This window comes from Anguilla anguilla, chromosome 3, assembly GCF_013347855.1.
Source record: "Anguilla anguilla isolate fAngAng1 chromosome 3, fAngAng1.pri, whole genome shotgun sequence".
In the NCBI taxonomy this organism is placed as follows: domain Eukaryota; kingdom Metazoa; phylum Chordata; class Actinopteri; order Anguilliformes; family Anguillidae; genus Anguilla; species Anguilla anguilla.
The window spans coordinates 58,049,335-58,066,003 of NC_049203.1; the positions used below are offsets into that span (position 1 = coordinate 58,049,335).

The following is a 16,669-nucleotide window of genomic DNA, read 5'->3' on the forward strand; positions in this document are numbered from 1 at the left end:
CTTCACATACAAGCATTCCAGTCATAATAACACGTGCTGTCTGTACGCAGAAGAAAACATACCCGTTCAAAACACTTGATGGGAATGGAGAAGAAATGGAGCAATCGAAAATTAACTTGAAAAAGTACAGGAATGTATGTGCTTGATTTTCAGCACTATTGCAACTATTGGGAGTATAAACAGATACATAACAAATGATGGAATCCACTTAGAAAACGTATACACGGAGTACTAAGAACTGATACATGCAGATGAGCGTAATCCTGCATGTACGTGAGAAGGGGGGGGGGGGTGCTGATTGGGTATGTCCGGCATTGCTATGGCTACCTGGATCTAGGCGCAACATTATCTCGAAGGTGAGAGAAAAGGAGAGAGAGGCTCAGGTTGTTATTAACCATTTATGTACTGGATAACCCAGCACTTTATTTACTTCTCCGGTTTAGTGTGACCCAGCTGTTCCACCCTACATGCTACAGTTCATTGTTGGAGCACATATTCTTATCAGTGTGTCAATGATCCCAAATTTTTCATTATTATTGTTACATTGTTCCGAAAATCAGGAAAGTCACGGACGCCATTTATGACGGAGCACAGAAACAAACTTGCTCTATTTTCAGCAACGAACTGGATTTTTTTTTTTTTTTAAACAAATGATTTGAGAAATAACCCAGGACGAAAACAATTTGACGTGAATTATTTATGTTGGCATATTCTCCATATACAAACATGTGAACTGATATACTTATTTTCTCGAAACACTTAAATTTTCTACCTGAAAAAGTCATATAGGATAAGCTATCCTCCGATTAGACTACACTGAACACAAGGAGTAGAGAGGCCAACAATAGCCTATATACCCCAACGCATCAGTAATGAAGTAACCTAATTATTTCATAATTTGTAAACTTGTGGTTGAAATATCTGAGTGCTTATCGTGTTCATCTCACTAAACAGGAGGGTACGAAGCATTAAACGTAAAAGCCTACAGAAATGAGAACGCGACGTTCACTTTCGACGGTGAATGCGACCTTCAAGTTCGTATAGGGGCTAAATAGCAAGATAACATGTCATCCACATTCCGGTAGTTCTACCGTCTGCATCTCACCAGGAGTAGGCTAGGTAGCGACAATAGCTCACTCCACCCATCCTTGCAGCGAGTTTTCATTACGCCGGAGAGAATGGATTTTCATGTCAAAGGGGGAAGGGATAAAAAAGTTTAGATGAGAGCTTTAAAATGTTTATAAATAGTCATATCTGTTCCAATCTGATGTAAGCTAGTCTACAATATTACTTAGTTCTACGTTTATCATTTAATTGTAATAAAATAGTACAAGAGAGAAAGGAGAAAATAGTTGACTGTAATTAGATGCAGTTACTTACTTTACCGGACGTGGTAGCCTACGTCGCTAAATGAAAAAAATCCAAAAAAGGTAGATGAAACGAATTAGTTTCATACAAATGGATCATTTGATTTAAGATTTTTCTTAACGTATTCCTAACAACACTCCTTCAACGCAGCAACATGTTTCGAAAGGAAACCTATAAATCGCTTTTCTGTCTACAGTAGGCTGGTTTACCGTACCTCTCCGGAAAGGCACTCCCAGAACAGCATAAGCAAAAGGTCCCAACTCATACGTCAGTTAACAGAGTGGTATTGGGTAGGCGTACAACCTACTCCTCGATCACCCACCAATTTTAAATGCGCTATTAGCTACATAACATGTAGCCTATAGAACTACAATTAGACCTCCATTATAACAATAATACATGACAACAATAAATAATAACTACAAGTTGCCTCACAGTTGAATTTTGAGTTATCTTTTTTTTTTTTAAAGTAAAATACGTATTTTGCACAACAATCTGAGGAAATGACCATTTAATATTTTAGAGACTGACAAACTACGATTGCTTCCATTAAAGTAAAACAATCCATATCTGATGTTTGGTCTGAAGTTCCTGTAGACGGATTGAAAATGAATACACTTTGTGGTATTTACCAAAGTAAGAAAAAATAAATAACGTCTTACGCAAAAACTTTTCTTCTCTTGTGAACATTTCACAAGACAATATTTATTTTCTATGAAAACGTCCAGCTCTCGCCGACTGAAGTCTTTTACTGCATGAACGTTAGCTACTCTCAAGCATCCAAAATAACCAGTTTTTCTACGGGGCGTTTTGCCACAACTCGGCTTCGCAGTTCGCTCGAATCTCTGCCTTGGCCCATGTTAGGGATTAAGTAGCCACGCCCTTCACCTACTCCAGAATTAGCAAATGGGCGTATGAAATGCGAAGCACGTAAAGGTACGGGAATGTTAGGCGACGCGATTTAGCTTTAATATCGATCAGTTTCGATATTTAAAAAAACAGGTGGAATGAAAACACTGAATTATATTCTTGATCTTAATTTAAACTCGGGCTTTAAAGTGTGGTAACATTGCATCGTGCTGTGGGGCAGTAGCTGCCACTTCTTATAACATAAGAATTCAGTAAATATATGTACAAATAACATTTCTAGTATGGGGAATTATTGTAATTTAAGGTAAAACGTCTTGCCACAGGGAAGGAAAATTTCCTCAAGGCTAGTGCAGCAACATGCACAAAATGTCTTATGCCCATGGCATCCTTGAAGTCTGAAATATGTTGGAAGCAAAAGAAACTAAAATTGGGATTGACATTTTCTGCATTATATTGTATTAGAATTATGAAAGTTATGCATAAACTGTACAAGATGGCAAGATAAAAGTTTCTGACTATTGCAACTGACAAAGATTAATTCATTCATAATCTCTATTTATTTATTCAGATGCTTTTGATTATCAATGCCCAGTAGCTACTTATTTTAGAAGGTTACATAATTTATGACATGAGACCCACCGGGATCTACAAAAAAGCAAGAATATACTTGCCCAGTTCTCAAACAACAGCTATTAAGTTGGGGTAGGGTGGAGCACTGAGAAAGCCAAGACGTGACTAAGGAATTTTGCAGTTTGTGAAAGCCTAATAGAAAAAAGTCAGAAGAGAGGGAACAAATAAGAAATGGCTTAAATAGAGAAACAGGATAAAAAAACAACATAGGAGAGGAATGAGGGGCATAGAGAGGGTTTGGCAGAAAGGGAGACAGAAGGGAGTGAGAGTGATATGTGAAAAGGAGTTACCAGAGAGCAGCAACATGTCACAGCTGTGTGTAGAATGCCATGAATGGCAGGCAATGGATTATGTGTCTCAAGCGAAATTTTGATAATAGAATTAGAACTCAGCTTTTCAAAAGATCGATGTGCAGTCTATTGGGCCATCCCAAACTGCTGTGAATGGTCTTGAAAACATGCAGGTATGTGTATACACATTCCATAAGACTGCCTTGTTTTTTTAAGCTGGTTTCATGTACAATTTTTGTGTACAGTGTTTCCAACAGATGGCGACAAATTCACATGAGCCAGGGTTAGTCACAAGTTTACAGACACATGAAAACATTAGGAAATCAGATTGCACTCACTTCACTGGAGGAAGGAAAGGGTGGAGAGCAGAAAATGTTGCAGTCTGTAGGGCAGCAAGCTCTCGAGCCATATGCAAGTTCCCCAGCTATGCCATCTTCCCTAATCAAATGTTAATATGGAGCATAATTACGGAATTTCAAAAAATTAAAATATGTCCACGTTATAAAACAAACAGTAAAGAAACACAATACAAATCATTTTAGCTTCTTTAGTTTTGGTGCTTTGTGCTTACAGATGTTATTAGAGAGATGTCTTGTTTTCCTCTATTGCCTTTTGGCTGGTTGCTGCTGTTTTTAAATTTAATTCATGTTTCTATTAAGAAAGGCAGGTGGAAAAAAATACCAATTCAAAGGGTTTCTTTGGTTTAATTTTGTGTATTTTCAGTCTAGAAAACAGTAAAATAGCAGATATCATTGTGTTTTTGGATATCATTGCAATTGATATAATGGGGCTTATTTCCTCTTTTCTCCAAAATATTGAAATGTTCTGTCATGTTCATGCTGTAATACATTGATGGGCATTAAGTGAACCATACCTGAAAGCGAGCTGTACATGAAATACTTAAGGAACTGGCTGCAGACATACCTTGTACTCTGCTGTCCTTTTTAGAGAGCCTGTTGCAATCTACCCACATAACCATAAATAATAAAATAATTAAATTTCATGAGGGAATTGAACTTACTGCCATTATTAACTCACTCAGTCATTTAAGGGTGAGTAAGAATATCAGAATACTTGCAGACAGAGGTTGGTCATCAGTATGTAATAAGCTTGAAATAAGCAAAATTGTGATTAAGCTGAATTAAATGCTCAATTAGAAATTTAACTTGTTTATCAGTGTATTGTGAATGGTACTTTGCTGTTGGTGCTGTATATGGCATATTTCTGTAGATTTACAATAGGTTTTGTGTGAATGTTAAGGGTCATTAAATATTTCAGCAATCATCCTTTACTGTCATTCAAAATACAGTAATGTTCCATTAAATAAGGAACCAATCAGCTTACACTATCTTTTTTGCAGACCATTGCCAGTTGAAGGTGAAACTAATAATACATTTTTGTAGATCTTTTAGTTATTTAAAAGAATATTGTAGCATTTCAGCCCATCAAAGTGGCAGCCTAACTGCTGCACTGAAGGGGAGATGATCTTTAGGCCGGTGGTTAGTGTAGCTGTCTCACCCGTGGGAGACCTGGGTTTGAGCCCTGCCAGATCCTTGCGGTTACATTGCTGTTGGGAGTGGAGTAGTGGCTTTGATGTACAGCGCACTGTCCTGGTGGTGTGACAGATTGAAGAAAATAAATTATTTGTGTGAACTACAGTAATAATTTTGAGTAATGTTTGGTATATTGAACTTAAAATGTCTACTCTCTTCAGTTTAGACTCTAAATACATACTACATAACCAGTTATATTTTACCAAATGTAAAAATGTAAATAGTTTAAGACAACAGGTTTCCATACAATTTTCTAGTAAAGGCAACTAATCTGGGATTACAGTGTAGCAATCTCCAAGGATAGACACATTACTTCCAATGTTGTAACTAGGAAGAACACTCCTATTTGAAAACTTAACGTTCAACAGTATTTGTACTCTTAGCAACTTGTGAATATCTTTGAGATTTTAAAATCAATCCTAAATCCCTGCACAGGAAATTGTCCCTGTCAGTCAACCAAGGTAGTGTGTCAGTACAATAGTGAATTGGCACATTGCCTTTACGATCACAACACATTAATATTTCACTGGAACCTTATGTGGAATTTATAGATGTGAGCATGTTACATTGGACGGGGAAAACAGAATATTGACTTAAACCAGAAAACCTGTTCAGAAATAATTACAATATTCTCAGTTGTTTCTACATATGTCTTCAGGAAATATACACCAAATGGTACTTGATCTCCCAGACCAAATCCCCCCAAAAGTAATGAAAGCGAATATTCTACTGAATGTTTATTGGGGCAGGGGTGAGAGGTGAACATAATGTCCACCTGCATGCACACCTGACGCTCAGCAGGGGGAATTGACAGGCATGAGGGTAGCTACTTACTGGTGGGCTGGACGCCACAATGCCTAAAACAAGTGTCTGGTAATCAAAGCGAGAACCTGACTGAGCACACCTACTCCTCCATGGCGACAGCATTTTCACAGAGTGATGCGCTGGTCACCGTGACACTGTCAAACAGAAAGGCAATTACCGGCCCCGGGCCCCGCTGAGTTCCCCTGAATCAAACCCCTGTCAGGAATCCCTGGGGAGCAGAAGTAGATGTGGGCTTGGGGGGAGGGGAGGGGGGTCTGGCTCTTTCCTCAACCCCCATTGACCCTCTCTGATTGTGGCTCCACCTTCACGATGGAACTACTAGTTACTGTATTGATCTTAACACGCCCTGTGCACCTTTAACATTTCCAGTGAAGTGATTGAAGGCACAGAAATCCTTCTTTTATTCTGATAACTTCTCAAAGGACTGTCACTATATTTCAATGTCACATATTGATTTAAACATACCTGTGCGTATATTTACATGCTGACAGAACAACCCGAAGTGTTACCTATAGACTGGTTATTGATTTGTCTGCATAGTCATATGCGATGTTGGTGGGCCAGCAGGGGGCAATCTTCCCTCTGGTCAAATAAACCCCAATGCCCCAGTGCAGACACTGTGCTGTAGGAGATGCCGCCTTTTGGATGAGACGTTAAACCGAGGTCCTGACTCACTGTGGTCATTAAAGATCCCATGACACTTATCGCTAAGAGTAGGGGGTTCCCCGCTGTCCTGGCTAAATCTCAGATCTGGCTCTCGCAAACTTGCCACCAAAAACCATCCCCAGATTTAATTGGCTAAATAAATGTTGTCTCCCTCTCCACCTTCGCTAATGTGTGGGGAGCTTTCTGGCACAAAATGGCTGCCGTGCATCACCCAGGTGGGTGCTACACATTGGTGGTGGGTGAGGTGAGTTCCCCTTCACTGTAAAGCACTTGAGCATTCGGAAAAGTGCTATATAAACGTATGGATATATATATGTTTCTATGTCTGCTTTAAGAAAAGTGTGTTGGATAGAACTAGAACTAGATTGCTCCTGCAAATCTACTAAATAATTAAATCCTTAAAAATCATGCCATTTTGTGCTCTTCAAAGTCTTCACATGAAGGCACTAAAATCACAATAATGTTTTTATAACTTTTTATTTGGAAAATGATGGTCATGTTTCAGCTGGTTCACAACAAATTATCTGTATTAAAATGTTTGCACATTAAATCAGTCATTACATCATAAAGAATAAGCAAATACTTGTCAACTTTATTTGTATATTTAATCTTTGAAATATTTGACAACTACATAAGCCCCTACTTGTAGTCATCTCTGGATTCTGGTGTTACTATTTAATGATTTTTGATATATAATCATGTAATGACATTATATCACTTACTGTTTGACAACATATGAAAACATTTTAGCCCATTTTGTTATCATTAATGTATCATTCACTAGGAAATCTGACAGCCAGCCAAAAGACATTTTAGTTCAATTCAGTTACTGTTTTGTTAGATCCTGACACAGTTCCTGGATGACCCTGAGGTAACCTCTTTTGCTCCCGTGTGGTAAGAATAAAAAAGGATGGGAAGCCGTAAACGAGGCTTGGCCGTGGCAGCTATTGAGATTCATGGGTCGAGCAGGGGGCAGTGAAGAGAAGCCATAGCCCGGGGGAACAGAGTCAACATCTCCTCGTCTGTTTTTCAGTGTGAGAAGTGCCGGTCGCCGCTCTGCGAAGCACGACAGGAACACAAGTGAACGCAGCGTTCTCACGCCATCACCGAGTTCCGCTCATGTCCATCTCTGCCACCACTGGCAAAATGGCCTCCAGTTTCACAGATTGTGCCACTTTATCTCCTTTCACCTTGTCTGCCCTCCATCTACTCGTTCTTTTTGCTAGCTCTGACTCCCCACTCTTCCTTCTCATAATAATGCAACAATAGGAGAGGGACAATAAAATGATCAAATTAAGTCCAAGCCTGGGAAGTCATTGGGTATACGCTTCTCTGGCCACTAGTTTGGGGCAGCTAGTAGCATAAGTATGCCCTCTGGAGAGAGTATAGCTCTATTACACCACCCCATGGCACCATTTAAAAATCTATGGAGAAAATGGTGCAAACCAGCTCAGGCCAGTCACTCAAATTTCCACTGATTTAATCCACAGGTCCACATGAACCTTTTCTCCCCCTGATGACCAAGCTTATTCTCCTTCTCCCTCAACAAATTAGCGTAGGTGTTAAAACAGTGCCTTGCCCAAAGAGATTCAACAGCATCCATCCTATGCCTTTGCTCCCAGCCACCCAACGACCACCCCCACCCCCACCCCCACCCCCAGTCACTTAGCAGCCTTCTGTACAAGTGACACGTCACTGTCTTTCAGGAAGTCCAAGGCACAAACAGCATTGATCCACCTGCATGCCTCTTCCAAGCTGCTAAAACAAAAAAACAACAGACGCAGCCTCTCGGCGCTAAGAGAAAAACATGGGATGGATCGGACCATCCCTCCATCACTTTCCACAGTGCTGTCCTGTCACAGGTAGGAGGTGGACTGGGAGCGTTGAGGGGTGAGGGGAGGGAAGTGGGGGTGGGGGGAAGGCTGGCCTCTGCCCTGAGGCCTTGCCCCCTGGGCTGGGAGGCCCAGCAGGCCTCGGACGGCGGAGCGGTATCGGGCCGACATGGTGTTGTACAGGATGGGGTTTATGGCTGCGCTGAGGTAGAAGAGCACAAAGGAGACCAGGTTGAAGTACTGGCTGATGTAGTACATGTCCGGACTGGAGCCGTGCGAAACGGAGAACAGGGTGCGGCCCACGTGGAAGGGAAGCCAGCACAGCACAAAGGCCAGCACGATCACAGCTGCAGAGGGAGGGAGGGAGGGAGGGAGAGAAGGAGGGCAGAGTCAGATTCATAGAGAAAACAACAGGAGGAGTGGTGAGAAAATGGAGACAGTGGGACAGGAGAAATAAACGAGGCCAAGGGGGAAAGGAGATCATCAGAAAGAGGAGGTATACAGAATAAAAGTGCAGGAGTAGCTGTCAGAGCAATGAAGGGGTGAGAAAATGTGGTTTGAAAGGGCCAGTAGTGTGAGAACAGAGGGAGAGAAGCACAGTTAAGCCTATCAGAAGGGCAGCAATACAGGGTGGGCTCACAGCAATAAACCAATCAAACAATGCAGTTCCAGATACTGTGTAGTGTACTGCGTTTGTACTCTTAGGAAAAGTAGACTTGGATTTCAAGACCTGATATGGTGTGCAGCTGTGGTTTCTTTTGCATGCCGTGTAAGCAAGCTATAAATTTAAGTGCAACTACTCAGAAAAACATTTTTAAAGGAAGAATCATTTTTAAATTTAAAATGAAGTCCCTCAAAAATGTACCTGCATTCAGACGCCTGGACAAAACAAAATCCCCCCCTTAGTGGTACCATTCTGTTTAACCTCCTCTTCTTCATGCATACTTCTACAAACACGTTCCCCCACACCGGCTCGCGCCCTCACCCAGCATCTTGACGGTTTGGCGGTTGGCACGGTCGCGGTTGGCGCAGCGCCGGCGGTGCCACAGCTTGCGGCCGATGAGGCTGTAGAGCAGGCTGAGGCAGCAGACGGGCACCAGGAAGTAGAGGTTGGAGAGCCAGGTCATGATGCCGAGCAGGCCCGAGCTGGCGCCGTACTGCGTGCAGCGGCACTCGCTCTCGCCGCTGCCGTCCTCCAGCTCCTCCACGCCCACCAGCGCGAAGACGGGGCCGGCGCTCGCCAGCGCCAGGGCCCACAGCAGCCCGATCAGGACCTTCACCTTGCCGCGGGTCACCAGGACCTTGGCCCGCAGGGGGAAGCACACGGCCAGGTAGCGCTCCACGCTGAGCGCGGTGATGTGCAGGATGCTGGAGTAGGTGCACACCTCGCTGACGAACTGCGACAGCTTGCACACCAGGTCCCCCAGGAGCCAGGGCCGGTATCGCCAGAGCTGGAGAAACCAGGGGTGGGGTGTGCCAATGCGTGTTTGTATACAGTGTTACAGTGGAATATGGGCAGAATGACAGAAATGACGGATGACGATGTAGAAGAAAATTAAAAGCAAAAGGTGGGTATGAGTAGAAAAGGTGTTTTGTTACAAATGAAGGAAGAGAGAAAAACACAGATCTCTTGTCTAGTAAACCGTTTCATGTTAGTTGCATTGCCAACATCTTGTGCATGTGCGTAAGCCCCTAAGGAAACACGAGCAGGCATGGTGAGGCAGAGACAGGAGACAATGGGACAGGGCAGAAAATCACCAGTATTAATGAACAGGCATGAAAAGGACAGCCCTAGAGAGTGAAAGGAGAAAAGCACAGAAGGCACAGGAAAAAGAAACAAATGGAGTGATTACAATGGATATGGCTGACATTCATGACATACTTTCCCCATATTGTAAAAATATACAACAAAAAATATTACGACATAACAACCTACAATGTCTGCTCCTGTAAAGACACTAAGACTATATGGTAACGTAACTATTATCGAGCATCATCAGTTAATGTTCATGAGTTCTCCTGTATAGCACTTTATGCTCCATCACTCTATGTAAGGTGATTTAAAAATACATTAGATTGTATTTATATAAATACGTTTCATTTAATAATTAATCATCACGCACACATTAAAATAATAGCAGCTTTATGCTGTTTTAATCTCAGTGTTTAATCACCACGTTACTGTCTGTTCTGTGTGTTCTTGTTCCTCTTATGAATTTATACAACGTCTTAAAAATGGGTCTACATACAAGCATCTGCCAAAGAAATACATGTATAATAGATACATTAATATATTAGTAATGAGAGGGAGATAAGGACAGAGGTAGAATGCAATAGGACAAGGGAACATGAACACTGAGAGACAGTGCCCGTTTCCTTGAGCACTACCTTGTAGAGGTCGATAGGCATCAGCAGGAAGATGAAGATATCAGAGAAGGCCATGCTGCACAGGTAAAGGTAGGTGGTGCTGCGCAAGTCACGTCGCAGTCGGACCACGAGGATGGTCAGCGTGTTGCCCACCAGCCCCACCACGAGCAGCACCACGCACACCGCCGTCACCAGCACAAGTTCCGGCATGCTGAACAGCGCCTCCTGCTGGTCAGGGGGACCCGGCCAATTGAATTCACTTCTGTTGTCGCTGCAGGTGACACCACAGCCCCAGCCTGACGCATTCTCACCCACAACTGGGTCCATCGCTCAGTCACAACAGTAAGCAGCACAACTGGGACTGCAGAAGATGTAGTTTAAGTGATTTTAATACTGGTAGAGGTTGTGGGGGCACAAGGGAAATGTATGCATTAGTTAATGTATTCACACAAAAGAACAGGGACAAGAACAAAGGAACTCCTAGGTATTATGGGAAAAGAATAAACTGCTGAAATCTTTTATTAAAAACGATTTATGAGTTATGTAGCAGTAAATTTCATTGTACAAGACTATTAAGCATTATTAACTTTATTATTAACTTGACACAACATTTAGGTCATTCTACAAGTTAAGTATGTACATTTCAAACTGTAAATGAATATGAACCGGTAAAATATAAGATTCAAAGGCAACACAGCAAGCAGGATAAATTCAAAACCAATACAAGAAAGAACACACCTGTTTGCCCCAGTGTGGCAGACTGTGACCATGACCCAGCAGCATAAACATGACTTGATTTAGTCTGTGTCTTATTGGTATAAATTACAGGCATAAGCAGCACTCAGTTCAGTACTGTTCTTCATCTGTCTCTAATTGATAACATTCACGGTTCCAGGCTTTAAAAGTTTGTTTAATTTCAAATGAATGCCAGGATTAATTGGCAGGGGTCGAGAATTTCAGAGAAACATCAAATATAAGTCACCATAGATAAGGCATTTACAAATAGCCATAATATTCATTACTCACATTGCAGTCACCATTGAAGATGTAATGTCAGAAGCTAGTCTTTATGTGATATGCTACCTTTGCCAGAATTTCTTAAATTCATTTCAAAATGGATAATTACCGGGGTATTAAACTGACTTATATCTGCTAAAAACCCACAGATCAGCAAATAATCAGAATTCAATAGAGGTGAATGTCTTTAAATGCAATCCTACCCACTTTACTGTTCTATGCCCATGCTCTTTTTTTTTATTTATCAGAACCGGCAGCAGGAAATAGATAAATCCAAATACAATCCATCTTGAGATATTGTCAAAGCTATTCATTATATTTCAATAAACACAAATTACTAGTGGTCATTTTCACATTACCATTATCATTATTTTAAGTACAATCAACTTAAGGACACAACGGCTGATATCAGCAGTAAAGAGAAAGAACCATAAGGACCATAGCCCTATTGCTCTACAGGTGCGATGGGACTGCTTTCTAGGCAAAGACCAAAGAAAACAGCGCATGTTCTTACCGGAACTGTAGAACACTGCAGCCCGTCATTCACCCCATAACATCCACTGGCTCCGTGTGAGTGTCTCAGTTGGACGCTCCTACGTTCATCCACAGACAGAACAAATTATGCTGGCGGTGTGCCCCTTAGTGCGATTGTGAGAGTGACTCCTCATCACCCCTCCCTCCACAGAATCAATGAAATCCATGTCACAGAAGGCCTCATTCTTGCCTAATAAAATTAATGATGTAGCTCTACACAAGCTCCATTCACACTCAAGCAGAAGAGCTAATATTGTCACCTTAATTTGGTAATTTGCCCTACTACTTTGCTCCGTGTGCATGATATTAATTCTCTGATTGTAGAGAACATCTGATGGTGCCTACTATTTGATGCCTACCATTTAACCAATCTGCTTAATTAAACAAAAATACTTGTCAAAATATTTTTGGAGAGAAGAGCATTTGCAACAGAAAACCAGCAGGGTTGTATGTTACCACACCTGAGAACATGGAAAACATACTACCATGAGCCATATTATTTTCTAAAACATACTATTATTCATTACAAAGTTTCTGTTGCAGATCGACTTTATTAACCAACACACACTTAAACAACACACACATTACATACCCAAATTCTATTGAAGGACTTGGGACGCTACACAGCATTTCGGCAGAAATGAATAAATAATGCCTTTAACTGTCCTCAACTTGTTCTTGATCAAATATCTAAGATCTAAACAATTTAAGTGCAGATCAACCACGGGCAGTGGATTCCTTTTAACTTCACCGTGTCTAATGAAGCATTAGAGATGGTACCTTTAATCACAGCATTTTAAAACTGTATAAATAGCATTTCTAATTGGAACAGGACTGAATATCTAAGAATTATACTATGGCAAATACATTAGAGATTAGTTTGAACCCCAAAGTCTTTTTGTTATGAGAAATGACAGGTGTAAACAGCAAGGTCTGCCTCATACAGACCCTGATGTTTACACAAAAATCACTGTACCCCAGAAGCACTCAAGTGAAAAGGAATCAGCTGCTAATGACTGATCCTTTGTTAAAATTGTTCTTTTTCCATGTACGAAGCAACCAAAAACAGGAAAATGCTTTTCCATTCCTATCTGTAGCTGTACAGCCAATAATGCAGTATACAAGTTGGAATTAACTGCTGCAAATTTACTTTCGTTATATGCACGCAAGAGTACCAGTCTACTCTGACACCATGCTCGAGTTTGGTCAGCTTGTATTGCGCAGTGTGGCTTCAATGCATGGTGTATAATCACAAAAAAATATCCGGTTTACAGGAAGTGTACAAGTTGATGTCCAGCTGGACTCCAATGTTGTCTTCAAGCCATCAGTCTCAATAAGTTAACTTGGACGCACCAGTTTTGCACATCGGTTTTCTGTGTCAGGATGCTTGCACCAGCACCAGTCAGCATCAGAGTAGATGTCCTGGATAATATCCCATCAGCCAAAATGGACTGCACACTTTCCAACAAATGCATTGCTTCAATTTACTTAGAAGTAAGCAATAAATGAATAATTATGTTATAATTTGATCTAAGTGATTTTGATCGTATTCATGCTCATTTCAAGTATCTTAAAAAAGCCTCCAGCGGGAGATAGATGTACTATGACAGTGCTGTGGATGTCAGGCCTCCCACTGTCTGTGTCTGTAGTAGAGGTCAAAGGTTGCATTAGCGGGGCGTGGCACGGGGCGAGGTCGCGACTGCTGCACGTCGTCTCCTGGGAGCAGTGGAGACTCTCGTAGAAGCTCCCCAGCGCTGTAGAAGGCAAGAAGGTCAGGGCCCTCTGCTGGACTCTCCTAGAATTGCACACAGAAATCCAAGGTGAGATACTATAATGCCCATAGGCATTAGGCATCCATGGTACTTTTAACATGACAATTCAAGTCATTCTCCCAAAATGATCAAATGGAGGAAAAAAGGAAGAAAAAAATCTTTTGGCGGTGACAGCCTATGTCAAATCTGCTTTAAATCCCTCAAGGAAAAAGTGAATTGTTTTAAGCTGCTGTAGCCCTGACCTGGTTCTTACTACTGTGGTTGGCTGGGACCAGCGTCAATCTATCACGGAGAGCATGGCTGATTAGCTGGTCCTCTGACACGCTGACGCTGACAAGTGCTTGGTACAGATTTTGAGAGCGAGGGATGTTAACTCCTGAAGGAAAGAAAGAGGAATGTGAAAGACAAAGATTTCATTTTGAGAGAGAGCAATCAAAGAAGTCTCCCCACAGTACCATGCATTTCACTTAAGTTATAACACTACTAGGTTTCTTGGCTTAAGTCGGTCACCCATTCTCTTCCCTGTACCTCCTAGTACCATCTCCCTTCATATCTCCGTATTTACCCCACCAAAACCAGTTCCCTTCCCACTCTCTTTGCCTCTCGCTTCTTTCATTCATTAACTGTCTGCTTCTCTCTCACCCTCAGTAGCTTTGATGGCAATGTTGTTCTTGGTGTGAGTTTTCTTCAGCTGTTCCTGTACTGCCTTCCTGGAGTCAAATGCAGCTTCTGCCAGCTCCTCCAGCTCCACCTTGAGCGCGAGCGTGGTGTTCAGCTCCGCACCCTCACAGTGCACCCCCGACTGGCCCTGAGTGGAGACCTCAGACTGTCCGTCAGAAGGAAACTTCCTTGACTTTGGCTTAGATTCCTTCTGCTTCTTGCGATTCTTTTTGCCTGTAATACGTTGGCAAAGAAAAGCTTACATTACATTTTACATTAAATGAACTGCCACAGAAACATTCCTTGTTCTTTACTGGGACAACTGTAGGTGAAAACAACCCAGAAGGGTTTGCAAAGACAAGGTCAGCTTCTTGTATTATTTGAAATCTTTACCTTTTCCAGCCTCTGAGATTCTAGTTCTGAGGGGATGTTGTAGTTCTGAGGGGCTGCAGCTTGGCTGGCTAATCACAGTGATGACACCAGGCTCCTCTCCCAATACTCTAGTTGGGTTGATTGCTATGGCCTTAGTTCTTGGGCTGACATCAAAACGGACCTAAGAAATTGGGTACGGAAAGTTAGAGTACATGAAATGGGTTTTGAAAAACATTTAATGCACAGGCATTGTAAGCACTTTTCTCCGTTATGAACCTAAACTACCCCAACAACTAATGCAATGCAAAACAAATAAATAATAGAAATGCACATTAAATAAGACAAAAAATAAACAATCCTTCATGCAACACCTTTTTCATGTGATGAGGGCATCATGTTGAAATGTTCTCAATCATTAAGTTCATCTTTAGTGAAAAATGATGCATGGAACTTTTATGCTAGTTGAAAGAATGCTCCGATACTGTGAATACACACAGCGCACATTTCAGAACTAATACACAAGACTACTCTCCCATACAGACGAACTTGTGTCGGTTTTCAGGACTTACTTGTCTCTGTGTCTGCTTTCCTCCTCGGCCTCTCTTCAGGATCCCTGCCTCTGTACCCACCTTGTCAGGAGTGAGGATCAGGTCTTTGTCCGGGAAGCTCACAAGCTTACAATATCCCATGGGCGCCGGGGGACATTGAGGAACAGGTTGGCTGTCAGGGTCCGTGCCAGCCGCCATTGGATATTGCTGTCGAGGGCTGGCCTTAGTCATTTTCCCCACTTCGCTGAGACATACGGGTAATCAACCTACTAACCAATATTCAAACAGTCACAAATGGCCATATTTTCTTGGGCAGTATTACAGGTAGTCTATATGAACTTAACGTTATTTTCTTATCAACAATGTAACATTGGCTAGCTATATAAGCCATCTGAAATAGCGACACTTCAGAACGTTACTAGACTAGTCTAAATAGAACATTTTTATCTCGCGTTAGCTGAATGTAAGTAGACTAGCTTTAAATAATACAATGTTGGCTGGCTCTATAACTTCTGATTGGCTAATGTTAGCACGCTAACACAATAACGTAAAAGAAAAATTGGCATGCTGAACTAACATTTGCGAAGCAAGCTGGGTGCTAAGCGTTAATTTCCGAACCAGTCAAGATGACTCCGAACTAACGTGTCGTTAGCTTATTTTCTCGACAAAATTAGCTAGTCTAATGCCATCTAGGTAGTCTAGCTAGCTAACGTTAACATAATTGTGCCAACGGAAGTAAGTCCCAAACACTCATAAACATACTTGAACGTGTAACTTAGACAGTTCTGTACTTTTAAAGAAACTTGTTAACCAGTAGTTGCATTTAGCTACTAGCGCATTGTCTATTAATGTAATGCCTAGCTAGTAGCTAGCCAGAAAACATTCTAAGGAAGTTACTAGTTAGCTAGGATAATCGACCTTACCGTTTGAATAGAGAAGGTCCTCGATGCAGCGCTCAGCAATGCTACTATAAAGCAAACGACACCACAACTAAAAAACTTCTGAATGTTTCAGCTACATAGCTCTTTCCGTTATACTTATAGTAGGTACACGTTTCTCACTTCTTTAACGTGTTGATTTGAAATTCCCTCTTCTAAAGCCTCCATCTTTTTTTCATTCTACAGGAAGTTGTTAGGAAACTAAGTTAGTTTGTTTCTATGGTTTCAAACGGCGTTGTTCAATGTTTGATCCTGAACCACTGTGATTGTACTGTAAGGTTAGCGTACTGTATGTATGTATGCTTATATATATTTAACATTACAGCTAACTTAGGCCTTGGAAAAGACAAAAGCTTTTCTTGCACATAAAAAAACATTAGGCTGAATTACACATAAAAAACAATATAGGCCTATTATTATCCCATAA

The 16,669-nt window shown here is 41.5% G+C and overlaps 3 protein-coding genes across 6 annotated transcripts in view; all 3 read right to left on the minus strand.

Annotated features, from left to right (window-relative positions):
* Nucleotides 1–2,185, minus strand: part of LOC118223653 (phospholipase D1-like) — a 24,370-nt gene extending 22,185 nt beyond the window's left edge. Inside the window, exons 1-2 of one of the 2 annotated variants that reach the window (XM_035410476.1) lie at nucleotides 1,583–1,634; nucleotides 1,381–1,406 (exon numbers count right to left, since the gene is read on the minus strand). In XM_035410476.1, coding sequence (XP_035266367.1) covers nucleotides 1,381–1,406; nucleotides 1,583–1,633 — 77 coding nt within the window. In that variant the 5' untranslated portion in view covers nucleotide 1,634. Of the gene's footprint in view, nucleotides 1–1,380; nucleotides 1,407–1,582; nucleotides 1,635–2,030 lie in introns of those variants that run through there. The other variant, XM_035410477.1, reaches the window with a different exon arrangement.
* A 5,708-nt stretch (nucleotides 2,186–7,893) lies between these two features.
* Nucleotides 7,894–11,977, minus strand: LOC118224342 (growth hormone secretagogue receptor type 1-like). Its single transcript, XM_035411784.1, has 4 exons — nucleotides 11,933–11,977; nucleotides 10,423–10,626; nucleotides 9,020–9,485; nucleotides 7,894–8,381 (listed from the first exon to the last, which is right to left on the minus strand). The coding sequence occupies exons 2-4, from the start codon at nucleotides 10,609–10,611 to the stop codon at nucleotides 8,059–8,061; spliced, it is 978 nt and encodes a 325-aa protein (XP_035267675.1). The 5' UTR covers nucleotides 10,612–10,626; nucleotides 11,933–11,977; the 3' UTR covers nucleotides 7,894–8,058.
* A 506-nt stretch (nucleotides 11,978–12,483) lies between these two features.
* Nucleotides 12,484–16,438, minus strand: ppp1r35 (protein phosphatase 1, regulatory subunit 35). Of its 3 annotated transcripts, none has more exons than XM_035411788.1 (6): nucleotides 16,228–16,438; nucleotides 15,326–15,543; nucleotides 14,778–14,937; nucleotides 14,367–14,618; nucleotides 13,967–14,100; nucleotides 12,484–13,747 (listed from the first exon to the last, which is right to left on the minus strand). In XM_035411788.1, exons 2-6 carry the CDS (start codon nucleotides 15,533–15,535, stop codon nucleotides 13,574–13,576), a joined length of 930 nt encoding a protein of 309 aa, XP_035267679.1. In that variant the 5' UTR covers nucleotides 15,536–15,543; nucleotides 16,228–16,438; the 3' UTR covers nucleotides 12,484–13,573. The 3 variants fall into 3 exon arrangements, with proteins under 3 accessions (XP_035267679.1, XP_035267677.1, XP_035267676.1); XM_035411786.1 differs by having other exon boundaries at nucleotides 15,326–15,573; XM_035411785.1 differs by having other exon boundaries at nucleotides 15,326–15,570; nucleotides 16,228–16,437.
* Between the last annotated feature and the right edge of the window lie 231 nt (nucleotides 16,439–16,669).